We start from the raw sequence: 25,434 nt of genomic DNA, 5'->3' as shown, positions 1-25,434 counted from the left end.
ATGCTTTCTCTCAAATCACTCGCACTCTGTCATACAGTCACACTGACATGACCCATCCACTGGAGCATGCTGGTTATATATAAACACACACACATATAGGTGGTGCACGTGTGGCTGTGTGGTAAGAAGCTTGTTCCCCAATCACATGGCTCCAGGTTCAGTCCCACTGCATGGCATTTTTGGCAAATGTCTTATACTATAGCCTCTGGAAGACCAAAGCCATGTGAGTTGATTTGTTAGGCGGAAACTGAAAGAAGCCTGTGTGTATATGTATATATATATATATATATATATATATATATATATATATATATATATATATATATATATACATACGCACGCACACACACACACACACACACACACACACACACACACATACATACATATATCTGTGCGTGCTTGTCCCCCTTCACTTCTTGACAACTGTTGATGTGTTTATGTCCCCATAACTTAGTGGTTCGGCAAAAGAGAACATGAGAATTAGTATCAGATTTTAAAAAGAAAATAGGTACTGGGTTCAATTCATTCAAGTACTTCTTCAGGGTGGTGCCACAGCATGGCCACTGTCTGAAACAAGTAAAAGATATATATATATATATATTTTTTTTTTTTTCATTTAAAAGAGTTCCAACTCTGTCTGTTTTTTATTTATATTCTTGTAAAATTTATGTGGGATATAGAATATGGAATATATAATATATAATATAAAAAAAGATGGATGGTACAATGAAATGAAGTATTGAATGTCTTATTGAATATATGGAATATGTCTTATTGAATATATGAAATATTGAGTGTTCAATATAAAGGATTAAATATATAAATATATAAAGGCGAATACGTATTTTCTATACCTTGTGGTATTTCATCATGGCCAGTATGACAGACTGTAACAGACTATATCCCACATAAATTTTACAAGAATATAAATAAAAAACATAAAAAACAGACAGAGTTGGAACTCTTTTAAACAAAATAATATATTCCTCTATACACGATCATACAAAACCCTTTTTTTTGTATTTATTTTTACTCACACACACACACACATATATATATATATATATACAGGGTACAATGGGTAAATTGTTGCCATTTTATATTTTTTTACTTTGCACATGTGCATTGTCTTTGATTTTGGGAACTACACAGTATAGTAGGGTCAGTTGGGCACTGTCTGCGAGAAAAACAGCACCATGATGCAATTCACCCTGCCAGAAATTTGGAATCAACATGCTGTACTGCTTGGCATTCATGCAGGAAGCTCCAATATGAACATTTAAAAGTGTTTGGGTGTCAATCTGAGGACATGTTCTGAGAGTGATAAAAATCAAACACCCAGTCAACATCATGGTGTTGGGAGTGATCACTAGTGATGGCGATGTTATGCCTCCATTCATCTTACCACATGGACTCAGACTCAACACGGAGACCTACATCAAGTGCCCGGAGGAGGTAGTGCTGCCCTGGGTCAAGAGAGTGGCTGCTGGAAGACCCTATGTCTGGCAACAGGACTCTGCACCATGCCACACAAGCAGGAGAACCCAGGAATGGCTATCAGACAATTTCTGCGACCACATCACCCCTAACATCTGGCCACCCAACTCCCCAGACTGCAACCCCCTTGATTATTATGTGTGGGGCACAGTTGAGCGAGAAACAAACAAAACTCCTTGTAACAGCAAAGATGAACTGGAGGCAAGGATTATGGCAGCATTCGCCAACTTAAACAAGGAGACCGTCCTGAAGAGTTGCAGGAGATTCCGAAGTCGTCTGGAGGCCGTTGTTGAAGCGAACGGCGATTTTGTTGAATAAATTTACTCTTTATTATCAAAAGATATTTTAATGTAATTTTGGTATCCATCGCATCCTGTATGCACACACACACACGGACACACACATTCACTCTTATATAATTTTTATGTATATTATTTTTTTCCCTATTTTTTAAATTATTTTTTCTCTCTCTTCCTAATTTCAGGAAACTTGCCCTTCCAGTGTGAGTACTGTCAGCGGTCGTTTCCGACTCTAATCAGCAAGAAACAACACATTCGCATCCATGTACACAACAAGAACAAGAATAAGGTTGTCAGCACAAGTAACAACAACAACAGCAACAACAAGAACAAGACCAGTAAGAACAACAGCACCCCTGTCCCCGCGTCCAGTACTACCACTACTACTATTTCTGTTACCACTGTTAATACCACCACCCTTACAAACACTGCTACTGTCACTACAGCTGCTACTACTATATCTACATCTACTACAACTACTACTCCCTGTAGCAGCACCACCACCGCTGCCAGCATCACCACTACGAAATCCACCAGCAGTAATCAGGCCAAAGCTTCATCAAGCGACTGTGGCAGCAGCACTAACGACGACAACAACAACAACAGCAGCAGTGACATGGCCACCACCATCAACAGCAGTAGTAACAATAACAACAGTAGCAGTAGTGGTGGTGGTGGTAGTAGTAGTAGTAGTAGTAGTAGTAATAGTAGTAGCAGTAATGGTAGTAGTTCTGGTCACAGTAGTAAATCAGCGTCTGTCCAATCTACATCTAGAACCACTACGAAAGCAGAACCGGAATCGGTAGATGATCTCCAGTGTAAAATCTGTGGCAAAGTTTTCTCTTGCTCATCATTCCTCATGAAACACATTGTATGTATGCACAACGGTGCTATGAAGCGCAAAGCAAATCAGAACCGAAAAGCAGCGAACAATCAAAAAGAATCTACTTCACAAACCATAAAACAAGAGCCTGGAACGGAAAGCCAGGTTAACCCTTCCAAAGAAAATATAACTGTAAAACCCTCGAAGCAGACCTCAAAAAAGAAGTGTAAATTCAAATACATCTGTACTGTTTGTAAACGCAAGTTCAGGTCATATGTCCAGATGTGCAAACATAGACGTTCTGCTCATTCTAAGGTTAATGTCAGTGATAACAATCCTGCGTATTACGACATAGAACAAACTGATTTTGAAAATGAGTTGCTTCCAGGTGACTTTGAGGCTCCGTACCTTGAACCAAAGGATGTCGCCGAAAACGTCGCGCGGAATCTTTGTTGTTATATCGATGGTCGTGTCGATTCCTTCTCTGATTTTAGTAAATATGTAAAAGTCAAAGATTACACATCTTTGTTAGAACATGATCCAGAATATTTAAAACAAGAGTCTGATGCTATTTGGTCTGAATATAATTTCCCTTCCTCTTTCAAGACTGAAAATGAAATTTGCATATGTACAAAAAGTGAAGAATCGCCTTCTCTAAAGCATTTAAATTCTCAGGAATGTTCTCCAAAAACCTCAGTGAAAAATCAGAACGAATCAAGTTGTCAGTTGGATTCTCATTCTTCAAATGATCCGGAGGTTGATTCAAAACTGATGGACGATAGCTCACCCTGTGATCAACAAACATTGACTTTAGCTACTCCTACCACATCAATACCTGTTACAAATGTCGTTAAGAATCACTTCTTGTCCCATTGTGGCCTTGATCTTGTGGATAATGCACCTAGTTTGCATCCAGCAAATGAGGGGACAGCAAATACTGAGAATATCTGTGATAATTCTATCTACCCTCCTCTTTCTTCAGCCTCAGTTCCATGTCTTGATTCTAGTTGTAAGCCAGCAGTTTGTTCAGGATTTCTAGCAACAAGTGATGCTTCCCTGAACCCGAAACCAGTAATTACTACATCTGTTCCCACATTGAGTCCTCCCACGTTTTCTTATTCTTCTGCACAACCAGAACCATCACTTTCAAAAGAAGATACAGAAAAACAAACCATTTCACCAGGAGACTCTTCTAATGATGGCAGCAATAATAACTATGCTAGTGTACAAGAAACACAAGAGTTTGTTTCAGATTCGGTTCCAAAACAGGTTCAATTTCAAAGTGCCTCTGTAGTACATAAGTATCCTACATGTCCCAAAACATTGTGCCATACTGCTTCCTCAAAGCAAGATGTTACAAATCCAGACTCATTGAAAACATGTGGTGCAAATTGTAATGAAATCTATGCAACTGTTGTGCCAAAAGTTGAGGGTCCTTGTCTTCAGTCAACCTCAAAGAACGATGACAAGAAGCCAAATGGATTACAACAGCAATCTTGTTTGCATAATTGCAGCCAGTCTTCCACCCTGCTTAAGAATTCTGAAGTGGGTAAGGTTTCCACAGTGACGCCAACCTTTGACAGTGAATCAACCAAAGTTAACCGAGTCCTTAAATGTGGCCAGAAAGATGTCCTTTTTAGTGGACCACACATGATGACTGCCCACATTCACGAGAGAGGTCATTTGGTTTTGGAGTTTGGTAACGAAAATGAAATATCATCAAAAATTAAAAACAGTTCCAATGTCCGTCATGAAGAGCCACAGAAAGCATTTTCTTTGAAATCTTCGAGTTCTGTTAAAAAATCCAAAAAGAACCAAAATCTTTTAGATTTCAGTATCCAGCATATTGTTAAGAGTCGTGTTGAAGATTATAAGAAGTTTATGTTAGAAAATCATATGTGGCCTATTGAAGTTAGCAGTGCCAGCCAAGTAGAAAATGGTGAAAACAAAGATTCTAACTTTATTAATTATCCCCAATATGACATTCCTACTAGATTAGAGAAAGTAATTGACAAAAACTACAGTGATTCCGAAAAAATTTCCACCTTTATTAAAAGTGGTCTTCTGCCTTGTGAAAACTTGAAGGACTTAGAGAATTGTTTCCGTGGCGCCTGCTTTCAGAGCTGGAACTGTGAAGTACTCGATTACGATAAGATTGCTTTTGGTAAGCAAGGAATTGTTAATTTGATCTGTTCAGTGTGCCACAAACATTTTTTAGATTTGGATTCTTTGCTGCGACACCAACTGCATCGGCATCCCAGTATTGAGTGCAACTTTCTGGAAGTAGAACTTGGCCAGAGCATAGTCGCCTTGCACTACCCAACTCCTACCATCAAAGGCGTCCTTTGTTCTCCAAATATTGACCTTAGTGCCTCCAAAACCTTAGAGACCTACAAATGCTCCAAATGTCGAAATCTGTTTCCGACTGTCTCTCGTCTCCATTCGCATATAATACGATGTGCTTCTAATCTGGACAATATGCTTACTACCAGTAATTCTAAAATGGGCAAAAGGAAGTACAAGAAGCGCTTAAAGAAACGGCTCCGCGATGTGTTGAATGGTTCCAATACTTTTAAATTCCGATTGAAAGACTTTGCTGGATATGATCCGACTATTTTCCGAGAAAATCATACAACCCGAAGGAAGTTGGCCGACTGCGAGAACAGTAAGGTCACTTATATTGATGATGACCATGACAAAAACCGTAAACGTCGTGGCCATGACTTGTCTTATGATCCTAAAAATCATGTTAGGCGAAGAGAATCAGTTGAGGTAATTGAAACACATCAGTGCCGGGGTTGTAGCATAAAGTTCAAGTCTCTGCCCTCACTTGAGAGACATGCCCCCAATTGTTCACATAAGGACAAACTTCAAAACCTCAAAGTACTCGAAGGTACTGCCCCTACACCACCAGTAAAATCAAAACCCCAACATAGATGTCACTACTGCAGCAAGCAGTTCACTTATCCTAAAAGCCTTTGTAATCATTATGTAAATTTATGTTCAGCTCGGAACCAACAAGAGAAATCTGGGACTCTTTCTGTGGAGGATCTTCAGAAAGAAGCAGCCGTTGCAAGATTGGTACAGCAAGAGGAAAAAGAGAAAGTGTCAGAGGTTCAAATTCCTGCTGAGAATAAGCCAGATGAAACAGAACAAAGCCCTAATTGTAAAGGTGTGAAAAGGAAATTGTCCAAGAATAATTTTTCTTGGACTTCAATAAAGAAGAAAAAGAATGAAAACTCCGAAAAGGCAAGTAGTGATGTTGAAAATGAAGATGAGGAGGAAGAAGAAGAAGATGAAGAAGAAGAAGAAGAAGAAGAAGAAGAGGAGGAGTTGGAGGAAGGAGAGGATGCCCTTGAATATGATAATGATGATGCTTCAGAAGAGAAGGAGGATTGGTTGGCATTTAAGGGTGAAGTCAAAGAGGAGACTCAATCTTCATTGCATCATGACGATGAGGTTCCTGAAGGCAATGTTTGCAGAACGAAAGCTAAGTCTTCTGATGCTTGCCTAGAAGAACTCTTAGTAGAGAAGAAACCGTTGTTACATTCAAAAACCGTTGAAGAAAGTTCACAAAATGCTCTCAGCAAACAATTGCGGAATTCAAATGTTGTAGAGAAACCATGCAATGTTACAAACAGTGAAATAAAATTGTCAACAAATAACATAGCCTGTAAAACTGAGACGTCTTATGAGCACCAAGGTGCTTACAAGAATATCTTGGAATCCGAACTGTATAAACAACTGACTAAACAAACTATGTTTGTCAGTGCTGCAGACAGTTCAAATGCAAACGTTAAGCAGGAACCGAGGGACGTGGAATTAGCAGAAGCTTCAGTGACCGACGCCCAACCTTCTGTGTTTGAAGACCAATTGAATGAAGAGACTTCAAAATCAGAAACTCAACTTGATGATGGAATCAATAGTCAGGCTTCAACAGTTGATATTGCAATTGAAAGATCAGAAGTTGTTCAAGAAATCCAAACAAGTGCAATTTGTGATCAGGAAGAGGTGAAACCGAATTCTTTAGTGGTGCAGCTACCTGTTGAAATAGCTAATAAAACATCAGAAGATGGCCAAGATGTAAAATTACCAGAAAATGACACAGGAGACACAGACAATCAGCATCATTCTCTGCCTGAAGAATCTCCAGAAGAAGCAGACAAGGAATTCGGTGATGAAAGCAGCAGAGCTACACAGTGTCATGTTAGTGATTCACTTCCCAAAGACACGTCAGCTGAAGTACCACAAATAACATCAGAAAGTCCTCTTACAGATGATGCTGGTACTTCCGATGCATCTTATGTTTTAATGCCAAGCGAGTTTCTTTCTGGACAGCCCACGGTTAGAAATAATGGAGAAACAGTATCTTTATCTGGCAGCACCAATGTTGTAGCAGCAGAAAGAAATACAAGCAGTGTAAACGCCGAGGCTGAAGGTACCAAAGAAGCGGCAGATGTTCCTCTCTTACAGTTCTGTACTGATGGTTCTACAGTGGTTTTGTGGCCGGTTGGGATGGGAGGACTACCAAGCGGATTTAAGCCAGTTGTTGATAGAACATTAGGTATGACCATCCCTGAACTTCAGTTGAACCTCACAAACAGCAGTGACTCGGTTAGTTCAACATCAGTTTGTGAGAAAACAGCTACTGACAACAGTGTCTCTTCTGATATTGAGCCACTGCCCAAAGAAGTAGAAAGTCCAGCTACAGCAAATGAGTCTAATCTAAGTTTGGTTATTGATGACGGGGCTAAAATGCAGGACAGTGGTACAGAGAGACCGAGTGAAACAGTTAAATACCTTCTGACTCACCCAGCAGGACAAGATGCAGAAGGTTGTCAATCTCCATCTGCGGACAAGTTTGTACCACATGATGCTGATTTGTCAAAAGTACAAATTGTGAGAGAGCCTGTCGAGAAGCACATCATGCGCAGCATTTTAAACAAGCCGCCTTTGGCAGCCCCTACTGCTACGTGGGATATGCTGGGAAATTCAACTTCGGCAGGACCCGTTATTAATTCTTCGTTAATTCCACTTCCTTCAGATAACTCTGCAGAAAGTACGTCTACTTCATGTGAATGTAACCCTGTTTTAAATCAGTCATTTCCTACAAATGTCGAAGTGAGTTGTGGATCTGAAAACATCAGCTTAAAAACATCTCAATTGATCTCTGATACAACTGTTGACACAACTACAAATTATAAACCGAAGGAGAGTTCATCTTACTGTGACAGTGAGACACCCTTACTGGAAGCTACGTTGATACCTAAGTTGGAAACAGACAGCTTTGTTACGGTGAATTCTACCTCTAAAGAACTTGATTCCACGACTTCTACAAAAACGCAATGTACTGGGTGTGATGTGAAACATGATAAGGCCATTTCATGTCCAACTGCAGGTTCCTGCTCAGTGAGCAACACATTCATTTCATCTGCTGAGGATTCTCATAGCAATGTTTTAAATGATCATCAAGAACCAGTGTCTGTGACAACATCTGAATCATTGGAAAATGTTTCTCAACATGATTCCGAAACAGAGACAGATGGTCCTTCATGTGAAGTGACATCTTTGTCAGCTGATGTAACTGGTTCAGAGACTGAGACACTTTCTGCAAATGACTGTAGCTTGAACACTTCAACAAGCAACAATTCTACTGAGGAGTGCATTGTGGAAAAAAGCAGCATTTTTGAAGAAATTACTGACAGCAACAAAACTGTGATGATTGAAGAAAGTTTGTCTGGTACAGAGATCTCTGTGTTGAATGAACCAATAGTAGCTATCTCTGAAAACCAAGTGCAAGAGGATGGCCCACGTGTCACCTACACAGACAACATAACAGAAGAACCTGTGACCCAAGAAACAGTCAGTGAACACTCGCAAGTAGATGTTTGTAGCCTTAATGTTGTTTATACACCTTTACCTGAGTTCTGTGAAGTAAATGTGACTCTGGTACCAGCAGTGTCGTATGATATGGGTGAGACTGAACCAAGTATTGTATCAGTAGTTGAAGAAGATGTACCTATAAACGAGACAGTGACAACAACTGTGTCGATGATGAGAGATGAATCTAAAAGCGAGATGGTGGAAGCTGTGTCTTTGCCAGTGGTGGGCAATGAGTCTGAAGTTGAAACACTAGAAGTTGTAGATGGTCAGTCTGGAAATGGAGTGGTGGACAGTGAACTTGACCAGACAATAGAAACTTCTTCAACAGTGGACAGTGAGCCTGAAAGTGAGACACTGGACACTGCATCACTTGTCGACAGTAATTTTGAAAATGAGACAGAGCATGCTGCAGAAGTAAGGGACAGTATGTCTGATAATGAAATGGTGGAAACCACCTCAGCAGGAGATGACGAACCTGAAAATGAGGCAGTTGTGACTGCTTCAATAATAGACTTGAAAGCTGAATGTGAGACAGAAGAGGTGTCTGTTGAAGTTAGCTGCCCTGTGAATGAAATAATGTCACCAGTTGATGCAGAAATAGAGAATGTCCCTATAAATGAGACAGTGGAGATTCTATCAGTTGGAGACAACTTGTATGGAAACGAAACAATGTCGACAACAGGCAGTGAATTTGAACATGAAACGACAGCACAAGCTGTGCTGGTAGACTTGTCTGAAAATGAAACACCAGTTGAGGCTGAATCGGCAGCAAACATCATCTGTGACAGTGGAATGGTAACTAACGTGTCTACAGCAATGCACAGTATTGCAATTGAGGGTCAGGTAACAGTACCAGGTTTGTCAATTTTGAGTGACACCCTTGAAAATGAGGTAGCTGTGGTTGAAGTGGCTGTGGGCCATGAGGGTGAAGAAGAAACATCTGTGGGTGTATCTATGAAAAGCCCTGAATCTACAGCTGAAACAAAGCTGGTTACACCAGGAATGAGCAGCACATGGGAAGATGTGGTGCAGATGACAGAGTCAGTATCAAACAGCAGTATTTCAGCAACAGGTGATTTGCCTGAAAGCGAAACAGGTGTAAATGTGTTGGCAACAAACAACACATTGAGAAATGAGATGGCAGCAGTCGAGTGCGAAACAGATGAGGCATCTAAAAAAGAAACAGTACCTGAAATGACATCTGCAAGCGCTGCTGGTATTGCATTTGAAGATGATATATCTCAGTCAGGTATACCTGTCATTTGTTTAAGAGATGGGGTGAGTAACAAAGTGTCAACTGGTTATGTAGTAATGGAGGAGAATTCATCACAGAGTAATTTTGTACCTGTTGTCACGGAAACAGATACATTATCTAATATTGTTGTGACTTTGTCTGATGTGAGCTGTGGAGGACCTCCACAAATGGAAACAGCAACACTGCCTGAAACATGCGTTACTCTACCAAATCCTAACCAAACGGTTTCGTTATTGGACAGTGCTGCTGCTCCTCAAATCATGACAATCATGGCAGAAACGGTAAGCAGTGTGTCCAGTCCTGGTGGAGATATGTCTGTAAGGGATACACACTTGCACCAAAAGGAAACCGCTGCGTTTGTAATGACCAAAGAAGCAGCAGGTACATCACTCATTCCTGCATGTAGTGCACCGAAAGACAAAACAACAGTACTTCATGTAGTGAGCAGTGGTGATATACATGGAGTAGCTGAGTTCTCACCAGCTGAAACTGTAATATGTGATATACCTGGTAAGGAATCGACCCCAGTGTCAGTAATATATAGTGCTTCACTTGAAAAGAATTCTGCTCCTGTGGTATTTAGCAGCTGTTCTGGAAATGTAACACCAACCGTATCTACAGTGTACAGTACTGTACTCCTAAATGACGCAGCAACAAGTTTACCTGTGATGTGTGGCAGTGTATGTGGGGAAGTAATACCAACAGTACCTCTGGTGTGTAACATTGTATCTGAGAAAGAAGCAGCTGTTGTACCTATGGTGTATAGCTCTCTGTGTGCAATGGAACCTGCAAACATATCTGTGATAGATAGCAACATGTCTGGGGAACAGGTGTCTGCTGTACCTGGGGGATGCAGTAAAGCACCTGCAATGTCAGCATCAGGGATGTATGGCAGCATACCTGGTGAAAAGACGGTGCTTGGTAGCGCAACCATACTTCCATCAGATAGCCATGTAGCTGAGACAGTATCGTCCTTGCCTGTTGAATGTAGTACTTTACCTGGGAATTTACTGCTCACACCTCAACCATCTGTTACATCTGGCGTTGTGTCGGGAACAGCAACAGTTACAACTTTAACATGTAGCGGTGCACTGCCAAAGAAAACAGGACCTTTGTTACAGACATGTAGCACAATAGCGTCAGACAAATCTGCATCACTAACATGTAACAGAGTCGTACAAAGTATAACGCCATTTATATCATCTACAGTTAGTAGTGGAGTACTCGGTACCGTACACATACCTCTGACATGTAATGATGTTGTAGAAACATCAACATGTAGCAGTTCAATGGTGTCTGAAGTGATGGACTCCTCATCGCTCACATGTGGCGCAATAGAATCTGAGAAAAGACCAACACCAAAAACTCTGAGAAACGATCGTATGACATCTGCATGTCTAACATGTTGCAGCAAAGTACCAGAAGAGGCAGCACATGTACCACTAACATGTAGTGATGTAGTACTTGAGGATACAATGCTTACATCACAGACATGTGGCAATGCAATACCAGGGGAGACAGCAGCTACATTATTGGCATGTAGCAATGTAGTGCCAAAGGAGGTGGCACCTGCACCACAGACATGCAGCAGTGTAATACCAGAGAGGACAGTCCCTACATTATTAACAGGTAGCAATATAGTACAAGAGGAAACAGCACCTGCACAACTGACATGTAGCAGTGCAGTACCAGAGGACACAGCACCTACATTACTGGCATGTAGTGATGTAGTATCAGAGACAGTGTCTACACCACAAACATGTGGCACTGTAGTACCAGAGGAGACAGTACCTATAACACTGACATGTAGCAAAGCAACACCAGAGGAAACCAAGCCCCTGCATTTGACATGTGGCAATGTCCCAGGACTTGATATTTTAGCGCTATCAGTTACAAACAATTTTATTCCTGAGACTGAAAGCCCAGCTCCATTGGTTGAGGAGAGTATATCTTCCAAGGCTGATGCGGAATCAGAATCTCTTGTGCCCCCAAAGGTCAGCATCCCAATTGGGAACCCACATACCGAAAGCCTTATGTCTGTGCTATCAAAATGTTACAATTCTGCTGCCAACACAAATAAGTCAAACCAACATTTGGACGAAGTAACAGCAAGATCTGAAAGAGTCTGCAACAAAGACCTTACCACGTGCATAGCTTCTTCAGAAAATAATTTTAGACTTCAAAATACATCAAAAAATTCTAGCTTTGATTATTTAACTCATTCTACTGTTACAGATAGTGGAAGTGCAAAATGCTGGAAATATGAAGTAAATGTACCTCAAGACATCCAGAATGATCCAAGAAATGAAACTGGAAATCAACAGCTCGGTGATCTTATTTCCTCATCTGCAAAACATCTGGGTGATACAGAATCTGTGAAATCCCTTGGTGAGGATGTTCGGATCTTGATGGAGGAGCAAGACTCAGACTCCGACCCACTTGTAGTATTGTCTAGAGTTGCAGTAGCCAAAATCTCTGAGTCAGCAATGAAATCTGAAGAGAATCCGAAAAACGAGAGTGACTACACTGGAGTGACAACATTGAATTTTGAGAGTGAACTTGAGTTGGAAGTAGTTCCTGAGGCAATAATGGAAGGTGATATTCTGTACGAAGACTTCCCAGGTAGCTTTCCATTCCATACAGTCATCAGTCCTGATACCAATGCAACATTAGAGACTCCACCTGACTGCCGTAAAATGATGCAGTATCTTTCCGACACATCAAGGACACTCAAACAATCATTACCTCCCCTGTCTCCACCTGCTCCACTCTTAAATCTCCCGCACAGGTACAAATCAGAAACGCCTGCTGCTCACTGTTTATCTTTTGATAACATTGAAGATTCAACACAAGCCAAACACATCAAAGTAACTGACTCTGTCCCTAAACCTGGTCTAAGCCTTAATCCTAGCCCTAACCCTAACTGAACATAACAAGAGGAAGAATCTTTTGGCTAAATTTACACTTTTTTTTTCTTTTTAATATTCTTCAAATTTTCTGCTTTTCCTAATTATTATTCTATATCTGTTTTTGAGGAATATGGAAACAATAACCAAGAACAGGCAAAGAATTCTTATGAACTATTTCTATGAAATTTCAAAATTTGATTTTGGTATAAAAAAAAACACAACAAAAATAGTTTCTTATTGAAGGAGGCACAGAGCTCATTATTAGAACTCTGGGATTTTTTTCTTAATTTTATAAAGTATGACTCTTTATAAATCTATATATGCATACGACATATAAATATATATATATATACATATATATATATGTGTGTGTGTGCATGTATGTACTGCATATGTGTGTATGTATAAGTACACATGTACATACAAAATATATATATACATACTATATACATGTATATATATACCATGTGTGTGTATGTTTCTGCACATACACATATACCCACACACTCCCACACATACAAAAGCTGTGATAATTTTTCGGGTATTCTATATTGTACGATCACAACATTGACACTTTTATTTCATTCCACTCCAAATCTAGCACCATAGAATCATGTCCACTTGGTACCACAAACACAATCACACACACGCACACACACACACACATGCACATACACATGCTAGAGATATATGTCTGCTTGTTTTGAACACACTAAGAGTATTTGATTTCAAATATTAACTACACACAAATATCATATATATATGTATATGTGTATGTATGTGTGTATATTTGTATATGCATATGCATGTGTATATGTGTGTGTATATACATGCACATATATATATATATATATATATATATATATATATATATATATATATATGTGTGTGTGTGTATGTATGTATACACATGCCATGGCTGTGTAGTTTAGAAGCTTGCTTTGCAGTCACGTGGTTTCAGGTTCAATCCCACTGTCTGGTACATTGGGCAAGTGTCTTCTGCTATAGCTCTGGGCTGACCAATGCCTTGTCAAGTGAATTTGATACACAAAACCCTGTGGAATCCTGTCATTTGTGTGTGTGTGTGTGTGTATTTATATATATGTGTATATATATATATATATACCTCACCACCCCCCAGCTGCTTGACAACCAGTAACGGTCTGTTTGCGTCTCCTGTGACTTAACAGCTCATCAAAGAGAAACTGATCAGGTGTAAGTATCAGACTTTTACTAAAAAAAAAATATATATCGGGGTGGGGGGGGAGGTTGATCTGTGTCAACTAAAACCCCTCAAAGCAGAGGCCCACCTTGGCAGCGACCCAATGACTAAAGCAATTAAAAGGGAAAAAATATATAATGTGTGTGTGTATACACGTAATTTAATCATCAAGAATGTTCTACCCTACAACATATACAGGTTATATATATATATATATGTATGTCTACATATGTATATATATGATTAATTTATTTATTTCTACTCCTGCCACGCCATGTTTTTCCTGAAAATATTTATTCTCTATTATTTATTCTTCCTGTTGTTTTTCCTTTTCATTTATTATTTGCCCTTCAAACTCAGTGTTTTTGGCCTCCTCCGTCAGCGTCCTCTCTGACACTATTAAGAGATCACACACATGCATATAATATATATATATGTTGTTTTATGGCATCAAAATTTAGAAACACGAAGTGGGTAAAATTAAAAATATAATAGCAAGTAAATTTGGGGTAAAAACACGCTTTTGGATAGTAAAAGCCAAAGGCAGCTGTGGGGCTTAGATGTCTGTTATGTTTACAGGGGGTGTAGGTTCAAGTCCCAAGCCCAGACTGACTTTTTCTATCCAGAAGGGTCTTTTTAACCCAATATTTACATGCTATTATTAGCTTTTTCTACTTCAAGTTCTACAGTTAAAAATGAATTACACACAGATATACACAATTACATCATTTTCTAATTATATAAGACATTAAATCTTTCAATGAGTTTGGTGTGTGTATGAGTGAGTGTATGTGTGTGTGTGTGTTTTATATCTATATACATATATATATATAAAAAATATTCTTTGTAAATTTGGAAGGAGAAAATGAGTGAGAGATAGAAAGAGAGAAAATAGTGGAACTTCATTCCTACAAATACTGTTTTTTTTGGTGGGGGGTTTTGAGGGGCGGGGGTCTGCAATAAGTTGTTAATGACTTATTGCAATTAACTTGAGAGTGAGAGAACAAACACAGAAATATAGACGAAAAGATTACAAATAAAAAGCAACAAAAAATAATTTAAAAATCCTCAACATTATGTTTACATGCAGTGAAACGAGTTTTTTTTTTTTTTTTTTTTTTTTGGTTTTTGATTTAATCATTAATTTTTTTTTTAATTCAATCAGATAAAGTCTTTTGTTTTCTATTTTTTCTCTTCGTTTTTTTTTTCTTTTCTTTTATTTCGTTTTTGTATTTGTGAAGTTATGTGTTGAAGCAAATGTATCTTGGAAGGGTCATAGCCATCATCGTCATCACTGTCATCATCACCACCATCCTCGTCATTGTCGTTGTCATTTATTAACTGCCTTCCATGTCTTGGTTGGGTTGGACAGTTTGACAGGATCCAACAAAATACAGGACAGTCTCATCCTCCATCATCTGCTTTGGCATGGATTCTTGCTGCTGGGTGCTCTTCCCAGTGCCAACCACTTCATAGAGTGTGCTGGATGCTTTTTTTATTCTTTTGTGGCACCTGCACTAGTGAGGTCACCAAGTAAGTTGCAAGACAGAAAAGAGAAAAGCTTCTGTGATGATTAAGTAGGTGGCTGGGGTGGGGAGAAGGAGGGCGTTTTTATGTCAAGTGCTGAGGAGCTGAAGTATGAGAGATGGACAAGCACTGGTGTCTTGTTATAGCAGTGTTTCTCAACCTTTTTACCCTTGTGTAACCCTCAAAATAAATTCTTTTCTATTCTAGGCACAAGACCTGAAATTTTGTGGGAGTAGGCTAGTCAAATTGATTCCAGTATGCAAATGGTACTTAATTTATTGACCCCAAAAGGATAAGGATAAATGGCAAAGTTTACCTCAGCAGAATTTGAACTCAAAACGTAAAAGACGGATGAAATACCACTAAGCATTTTGCCCAGAGTGCTAACATTTCTTATTTCTTTATTGCCCACAAGGGGCCAGATATAGAGGGGACAGACAAAGGGATTAAGTTGATTATATTGACCTCGAAAGGATGAAAGACAAAGTCGACCTCGGCAGAATTTGAACTCAGAATGTAACGGCAGACGAAATACCGCTAAGCATTTCACCCGGCATGTTAACGTTTCTGTCAGCTCACCGCCTTAACCATCAAATTAAATTACATGTCTCAAGGAATCACTGCACAAAAAAAATTATATACTATATCTTTCTCATATTTTTTTCATCGTAGTTCATGTGGTAAATATCATATATATATGATTGTTATATTTTTTTGATAACATAATGGCTTAGATAGGATGATGTCTATGTTACAATAACCAATAATGTTTTGCATGTATAGTAATATTACAATCATGAAATTAGCATTAGCTTATCTCACTCTTTCTCGGGGAACCCCGGTTGAGAAATGCTGTGCTATAGAAAAGAAACATGGCTGCCTCACATTATATTAGTCGGTGGGAGTAACTGCAAAGATAAACAGGGTGATGGACAAGATGCTGGAGAAAACTTTCAAGACACAAGAAGGTGATAGATCAGGATGGAGAGGGTGTGTAATTTCATAAGAGTATGAGGAAAGAGGAACAGATAGTTAGGGGTGAATGATGCAGCGTGTAATGAGCAAGGGTGGCGATGTGGTTGGTACAAAATGTCAGTAATGGAGATGGGTTGAGATGAAGGAAGTGGTTGAGTAAGTAAGTAAGGGGATGATGTACATGAGGTATAAATGGCAGAGGAGCCCAATAAAAATACATGCCTTAATTCTATTTCACTATCATTATTATTCTGCTGGGTCAACTTTGCTTTTCATCCTTTCGGGGTCAATAAAAAAATACCAGTTGAGTACTGGGGTCGATATAATGGACTGGTCCCCTCCCCCAAATTTTAGGTCTTGTGCCTATAGCAGAACGGATTATTATTATTATTATTATTGTATTTTGCCCATCGCTACGTTCTGAGTTCAAATTCCACTGAGGTCAACTTTGCCTTTCATCTTTATCATCATTAAGGCAGTGAGCTGGCAAAATTGCTAGCATGCTGGACAAAATGCTTAGTGGCATTTGTTTTAACTTCATGTTTCTGAGTTCAAATCTTACCATGGTCGACTTGGCCTTTCATCCTTTTGGGATCAATAAAATATGAACCACTTGAGCACTGGAGGCATAATTGATTTAACTCCTTTCCTAAAATATTTCAGGTTTTTTGCTAAAAGTAGAAAGGCTTATTATCATTAAGAGATAATTTAAAAGTTGCTTCATTGCTCCAAACAATTTTTGTTAGAAAATGTGCATCTTTTGCATATCTTGTCAAATACCACCCACTCATTGGACACGAAACTCAGCTTGCGAAGACTTATTGGGGCAAGCGAAAGCGAAATCGGGATGGCACCTGTGCCCAGCATCGCCTTTCTGGCACTTGTGCCCATGACATGTGTAAGGATTTTCGAGTGAGATTGTTGCCAGTGCCCCTGGACTGGCTCTTGTGCAGGTGGCACATAAAATACACCATTTTGAGCGTGGCCGTTGCCAGTACCGCCTGACTGGCCTTCGTGTGGGTGGCACGTAAAAGTACCCACTACACTCTCGGAGTGGTTGGCGTTAGGAAGGGCATCCAGCTGTAGAAACTCTGCCAGATCAGATTGGAGCCTGGTGTAGCCATCGGGTTTCACCAGTCCTCAGTCAAATCGTCCAACCCATGCTAGCATGGAAAGCAGACATTAAACGATGATGATGATGATGATGATGAAAACTTCACTCTTCAGTCTAGAACATCATAGAGAGCGTGGAGTGCTCTTGGAATGCAGCTCTCCCAATGACAGCACTTCAAAATGTGGTGGACACTTCAGATAAAATGCTTTCCAGCATTTCTTTCAGTTCTTTACATTCTGAGTTCAATTTCCACTGCAGCCAACCTTGTCTTTCTTTTTTGAGGGTCAATAAAATAAAGTAACAGTCGAGTACCGGGGTTGATGTAGTTGACTTGCCCCCACCCCTCAAAATTTGCTGGCCACATTCCAAAATTAGGAAGCTTTCTGTCTGGCAAGCTGGCAGAATCGTTAGCATGTTGGACAAAATACTTTGTGGCATGTCTTCCACCTTTGTCATCTGAGTTCAATTCCTGCTGAGGTTGACTTTGCCTTACTTCCTTTCAGGGTCAATAAAATAAAAGTACCAGTCAAGTACTGGGGTCAATGTAACTGACTTGCCCCCTTCCACAAAATTTCGGGCCTTCTAGTAGAAAGGATTATTATTATTATCATTGACGAGGCTGCAGAGGGAAACAAAAAGGACCCTTTGAATTTAGCTGATTGATCAACTGACAAAACAATTAATCAAATTAGTTAACTAACCTGGTGACTAATAATACTTGAAAAAAGTGAAACGGAACCAGTGTATGTTTTTTTTATTATTGGCATAATGACCCTCTCAAGATAATTACAAAATGAATTTATTTTTCCTTTTGTACTTTTTCCATTTTCATTCTTCTTCATGCTCCTGCGACTACTCAGTGTGTTGATGGTAAGTTTGATCTGATAATGGTATAGTTGCAACAGCATCTCCCACACGCCAAGGCAACATTTGCTTGAACAGAGTCCACTCTGCAGAGTGGTTGGTGTTAGGAGGGACATTCAGCTGTAAAATCCCTGACAAAACAGACACAGTAGCCTGAAGTGCTCCTATCAGCCATTCTAACCATGCATGCATGGTTGTTGTTGTTGGCACTCTGTCGCTTACGACGTCGAGGGTTCCAGTTGATCCGATCAACGGAACAGCCTGCTCGTGAAATTAACGTGCAAGTGGCTGAGCACTCCACAGGCACGTGTACCCTTAACGTAGTTCTCGGGGATATTCAGCGTGACACAGTGTGAAAAGGCTGACCCTTTGAATTACAGGCACAACAGAAACAGGAAGTAAGAGTGAGAGAAAGCTGTGATGAAAGAGTACAGCAGGGTTCGCCACCATCCCTTGCCAGAGCCTCGTGGAGCTTTAGGTGTTTTCGCTCAATAAACACTCACAACGCCCGATCTGGGAATCCGGGGGCTAGTCTATTAAAATGACCCCAGTATGCAACTGGTACTTAATTTATCGACCCCGAAAGGATGAAAGGCAAAGTCGACCTCGGCAGAATTTGAACTCAGAGTGTAAAGACAGAATGCTAAGCATTTCGCCTGGCGTGCTAACGTTTCTGCCAGCTCACTGCCTTAACAATAAAGAATCTAAACAAAACAATTATGGCAATACCAGATAACCCATTCATCTGTTTTTATTGTTACGCCACACTTGTTTTGCTGGGTAGTGTGTTTGTTCACTGAACACTGCTGTGAATTCCCCTTTGTTTTTCAAAAATCCCCCCTAAATCACAAAATAAGTGGGGAATACATGCCCTATTTTTCAGATCCTGGCAGTAACACTGAAGCTGGAAGCAGGATAATCTAATTCTACTCTTTATCGCATTCAAGAATACAAACATGTTTTTAAGCACAACACACACAGAGTCCAAAAGAAACACTACCTTTCACCAGCACTGCATTAACGACGGTGCTGTCTCTCCCTAGCATGAAGCTTCCTATCTCAGACATGTGAGCAAGCGCAAAACAGCCAAACACTGCATCACTGGAAATGTGAAGCGCACAGTTCTACACAAGAATTTTTGTATTTTTTTCATAAACTAGGGGATGGCTACTGACTTTAAACTAAAGGACTATATAATGTATGAAAAAGAATTTTTAAAAAAAGGACTCATTATATTGAATGTCATTGATAATATTGAGTGGAAATAGGGGGTGCTGCAGTGTAACTGACTTCCCTATCCCCTCAATTACTACTGGTTCAGTCCTGAAATTTGAAACCATGAAGGCAGTGAACTGGTAGAATTATTAGGCCCCTGGCAAAAGTACCCAGCAGCATTTCTTCCAGCTTTAAGTTCTGTGATCATATTCTACCAAAGTCAGCTTTGCCTTTTGTCTTTTCTGGATCAGTTGAACCCTGGAATCGATGTAATTGATTATACCCCTCCTCCAAAATTTCAGGCCTTGTGCCTATAGTAGAAAAGATTATAAGTGGTGTTGGTTATAGTAGTAGTAATTTATAATTATTGTTAATACTACATGGCTTGGGTTGGGCATTATTGTTACATGACCTCCCTCATCAGCCAAACAATGAATGGAGATGACAGACGTCACTTGACCCACTTTCAAAAAAGAAAAAGAAAAAAAAAAACGCAAAGCTGACACGTGATGGCGATGGAGACCGAAAACAAGTGAATATTGGATCTTGAAATGTTGACAAAAAAAACCTCCCCCACTTCCATTATCTTTTTCCCTTCAGGTCGGTGTTGGTTTTGAAATTTTAAAACACATTCAATTAATATGACTGCTTTTGGCCAGTGAAATGGAAATAAAAATATGAATGAGTTACACCTTTTATGGGGGAAGAAATAGGTAAGTAGGTCGTCTGGTGTCACTGTTTGTGACATATGTTATTACTGTCACAAATCATATCATCATTAGTTCAAGGCCAATGTAATTGCATTATGAATACTAAAAATATTTGATGGGGAAGAACTGAGTCTATTTAATTTCCTACTCAAACAATTTTATATGATGGTTTCAAATTTTGGCTGAAGGCCAAAACTTAAGAGTGTTAGTTGATTTCAGTAACCCTTCAAATGTAATACTTATTTATGCACATTTTTCTGAATTAACTATTCATCATCCCTATAGCTTTGAGATTTTGATGAAGTGACTGTTTAGTTTTAGAATGACATTGCAGGCTAGGTATGAGAGGCTGGATCTTACCAGTTTGAATATAAAACAGGTAGAATATTTGCTTACCAACCACATGGTTCTGGGTTCAGTCCCACTTTATGGCACCTTGGGCAAGTGTCTTCTGCCATAGCTTTGGGCCGAACAAAGCCCTGTGAGTGAATTTGGTAGACGGAAACTGAAAGAAGCCCCTTCTATATATATGTATGTTTGTGTCTGTTTGTCCCCCTACTTTCGCTTGGCAGTGCTCCAGCATGGCTGCAGTCAAATGACTGAAACAAATAAAAGAATAAAAGAACTGCATTGGATAAATAAAGGAACAAAACATAGGCAAACTAGGGAGCATTGCTCTTTTACTTGTTTCAGTCATTTTGACTGCGGCCATGCTGGAGCACCGCCTTTAGTCGAGCAAATCGACCCCAGGACTTATTCTTTGTAAGCCTAGTACTTATTCTATTGGTCTCTTTTGCCAAACCGCTAAGTTACGGGGATGTAAACACATCAGCATCGGTTGTCAAGCGATGTTGGGGGGGGGGGGACAAACACAAACACACACATATATACATATATATACGACGGGCTTCTTTCAGTTTCCATCTACCAAATCCACTCACAAGGCTTTGTGGTCGGCCCGAGGCCATAGTAGAAGACACTTGCCCAAGGTGCCACGCAGTGGGACTGAACCCGGAACCATGTGGTTGGTAAGCAAGCTACTTACCATGAATTATAAGTGAAAGTAGTTTACTGGAAAGAAAATGAAGTATATTTTATCTTTCATCTTTTTATCTTTTGAGGACAATGATATGTATGGACAAGGACAGCTGTGTGAAGAAGTACCTGTAACGGTGGAGGGAACCTGTGGAAGAAGTAGACCCAGGAAGACAGGATGAGATGATAAAGCATGATCTTCAAACGCTGGGCCTCTTGAAGGCAGTGACAAGTGACCGAGACCATTGGCAATATTCTGTACTTGAGAAGATCTGTCAAGCCAAGTGAAATTGCAGTCGTGGTCGATGCTAGTGTCGTGTAACTGGCACCCGTACCGGTGGCACGTAGAAAGCACCGTTTGAACATTGGGCCTCTTGAAGGCAGTGACAAGTGACCGAGACCATTGGCAATATTCTGTACTTGAGAAGATCTGTCAAGCCAAGTGAAATTGCAGTCGTGGTCGATGCTAGTGTCGTGTAACTGGCACCCGTACCGGTGGCCCGTAGAAAGCACCGTTTGAACATTGGGCCTCTTGAAGGCAGTGACAAGTGACCGAGACCATTGGCAATATTCTGGACTTGAGAAGATCTGTCAAGCCAAGTGAAATTGCAGTCGTGGTCGATGCTAGTGTCGTGTAACTGGCACCCGTACCGGTGGCACGTAGAAAGCACCGTTTGAACATTGGGCCTCTTGAAGGCAGTGACCGAGACCATTGGCAATATTCTGTACTTGAGAAGACTTGTCAAGCCAAATGAGATCGTAGTCATGGCTGATGCTGGTGGCACGTAACTGGCACCCATGCTGGTGGGACGTAACTGGCACCCATGCTGGTGGTACATAAAAAACACCCGCTACACTCTTGGAGTGATTGATATAAGGAAGGGTGTCCAGCTGTAGAAACCATGCCAAATCAAACTAGAAACTGGTGCAGCTCCCCAGCTTAAGTTTTCAATCAAACTGTCTAAAGGTTCTCAAAGTGGACGCTACCGCCCCCCCCCACCCACGGTGGACTTTGAGATAGTCCAGATGGGTGCTGGTGCCTAAGTGGGTGGTAGAGAAAAAGGAGGCGTTGGGAGGAAGGCAGTGGATTGGGGGATGCTATGAATTCATTATAATATTATTATAGTATTGTATACAAATTATATAATATTATATTAAATATCGAATCTATTTTAAAACGGGGGCCACATTTTTTTACCGTCCGAAATTCACAAATTTGTTGTTTTATTTGTCTTAACTTTTTATTTATAGTTGAATGGCTGTAGAATATCAGTTTGGCTTTTTACATTTAAATTGTAAAATATTTATGGTCATATAACAAAATAAAAGTATATCAAAAAGAAAAACCTTTTAGATAGTATTTTGGCCATGTTAAATTATCAAAGGCAAGACGCTTTTTTTTTCCTCTCACTAAAATCATGAAATACAATCCCAAGATACTCTAAAACTCAACATAAACACATTCTTAAACACACACACACCGAAGTCCGCTCCCATTCCATTGTGTTGTAAACACGAGCCATATGTGTTATTCTTCGTCGACCTCTGACCTCAAGTGCTTATGATCCTACGACACGTCGTATGTTAGCCTTTAGGTCAAGAGCATACGTTATCTCGTATGTCCTTATTTTAAGATGCTAGGCTGAGTGAAAGCATAAAATGTCGGGTGTGTTTTTTTTTTTATAAGTAATCTAAGCAATGGTTACTACCATCCATCAACTAGTTTTCTTTTCCTTTCTACTTCACACACATACACTCAGACAAATGTCCCTCAAGATACATAAACACTCACACTCTCACAGGCACACATACACACTCACGTTATCTATAACATTGTCTCGAAAAAAAAATGTAGACAAGTATACACGCAAACATTCATTATAAAAGGAAAAAGTCCTGTGTTTAGCGTTTTGAATACGAGAACATTTAAAGATATAATCACAATTTGGCCCCCCGTTTTATTCATTTCTTTATATCTTTTGGAAATATGCATATATTTTAAACGAAATTTTGCAGAGGTTTTTTTCTGTTTGGTAGATGAAGACATGAAAAAGAAAGCAGTTGGTGGATACTGTTTTAAACAGCGGATACAACAATACCATGTTATCTAGGTTAAAAGAAGTGTCTCTTTGTGAGCATGTATCTAACAAATACATTATTGGGATTGTGTATCCAACTTAAAGGAGACTAACTGATAGGACTGTTAGTATGTCGGACAAAATGCTTAGCGGCATTATTTCAAACGCTGCCGAGAGCGATTTACTTTCATCCTTTCGCTGTCAATAAAACAAAGTACTAGTCAGTTACTGGAAGTCGATGTAATCGGTTTCCCCTCCCCTTAAAATTGCTGGACTCGTGTCAAAATTAGAATCAATTATGTATTCAACAAGCTGGCAGAATCGTTAGTGCTTAGACAAATTGCGGATCTTTTTTAAAACGGGGGCCACATTTTTCATTAACGAAACACTTTGAAACTTGGAACACTGGTAGAATGTGTCATATAAAACATCTTTTTCTCTTAGTCTTCTTTAAAAAAAAGAAATCCATAAGTTATTCCATGCTAAAGTTGTCGTATTTCTGTAATTTCAACCAATCACTGACGTCCATTCAGCCGATATACATTAAGTGCCGACTACATAAACAAACGATTCTGAAACAATTAACCCTAACCCTAACCCTAACCCTAACCCTAGGGTTAGGGTTAAAGCAAATTTAAAATGAAAAAAGCAAATAAAACGAAGGTATGGAGATTAAATACGCTTTACATCGCTTAATCAGCCAAAGGAGTAAATATAAACAACTGAATACTTGTCAGTGATTGGTTGAAATTATCGAAATAAGACAATTTTTTACATAAAATGAATTCGAATACAAAAATATTTTTCTGTTCTATAACACAAAATAGATAAGTATACGAAGTTTTAAAGTCTTTCCGTACCAAAAACACTACGTAAAACATTAATGAAAAATGTGGCCCCCGTTTTAAAATAGATCCCAAATTGCTTAGCGGCATTTCTTTCGACTCTTTATGTTGAGAGTTAAATCCTGCGCAACTCAACTTATTATTTTTAGCCTTTCAGGGTCGATAAGATAAATACCAGTTCAGCACTGAGGATGGTGCAATCGACTAACCCCTCCCCCTTACAGTTACTAGCTTTGCACCAAAATTTGAAACAATATTCAACGTGCTATACTGAAGCTGTTAGCAAACTGGATTTCTGCTCTCTGAAATTCCGCAATGGTACTCGTGACCTAGAGGTTCGGCATAGGTACCCGACAGAATAAATACTAGGCTTTTAAAAAAAATACTAAGATCAATGTGTTCGACTAAACCCTTCAAGTAAAATCGCCAACAATGTACAATGAACTTATCGTGTAGAGTGGAAACTCTAATGTTTCGGACAGTCGTTTCTTCATGGAAAAGTTGATAAGAGAGAAATTAAAGAGAAACAGCAGAGTTTTACATCCACTGACCAGTTTTTCTAAGTTAGTGGATATAAAAGTCTGATTGTGACTTTCCTACGTCTATTAAGTTTTTCTTGAAGAAGGACTATGTTCGAAACGCTGGATTTTCCACTCCCTACAACGAGTACAGTGTACTCGTTGTCCATACATACATACATATATATTATGTGGCTGTATGGTAACAAGCTTGCCGTATTTAATCGATATATATAATATATGTCGCCATCAAAATACTTGAATATTGCCTGCACTTGTTATTGAAGCCAAATAGTTGCTTCATTTCCTAGAAATAGCAGCCAAATATTCCTCAGATCAAACTCTACCATCATTTAGAAAATAAGTTAGTGAATACACGGTACATAGAAAATTAGCGAAAAGTTGTTGAACAGAAAATAAATACAAACACAGATTTGATTTGCTCCTTCCCTCAAAAACCAGGCCTTGTGCCTATAATAGAAAGGTTTATTAGCTACTGCCAATATGCTTCAGCCATTTTTTGACAAGGAAATAATAATTTTATCACCGATAGAATTGCTTCACAATCGTTTGTTTATGTAGTCGGCACTTAATGTATATCGGCTGAATGGACGTCAGTGATTGGTTGAAATTACAGAAATACGATAACTTTAACATGGAAT

At 39.4% G+C, this 25,434-nt stretch overlaps 1 protein-coding gene across 4 annotated transcripts in view; it reads left to right on the top strand.

The window, feature by feature from the left end:
• Window positions 1-19,910, top strand: part of LOC106883967 (uncharacterized) — a 91,533-nt gene extending 71,623 nt beyond the window's left edge. For all 4 annotated transcript variants that reach the window (XM_052977057.2, XM_052977056.2, XM_089342491.1 and 1 more), the window contains one exon: window positions 1,985-19,910. In XM_052977057.2, the coding sequence (XP_052833017.1) occupies window positions 1,985-12,687 (10,703 nt within the window). In that variant the 3' untranslated portion in view covers window positions 12,688-19,910. The remainder of the gene's footprint in view (window positions 1-1,984) is intronic.
• Window positions 19,911-25,434: the final 5,524 nt, after the last annotated feature.

Source organism: Octopus bimaculoides, chromosome 26 (genome assembly GCF_046866305.1).
Source record: "Octopus bimaculoides isolate indiv1 chromosome 26, ASM4686630v1, whole genome shotgun sequence".
In the NCBI taxonomy this organism is placed as follows: domain Eukaryota; kingdom Metazoa; phylum Mollusca; class Cephalopoda; order Octopoda; family Octopodidae; genus Octopus; species Octopus bimaculoides.
The sequence above is the reverse complement of the archived record's forward strand: the minus strand, read 5'-3'. Positions and strand labels throughout refer to the sequence as shown.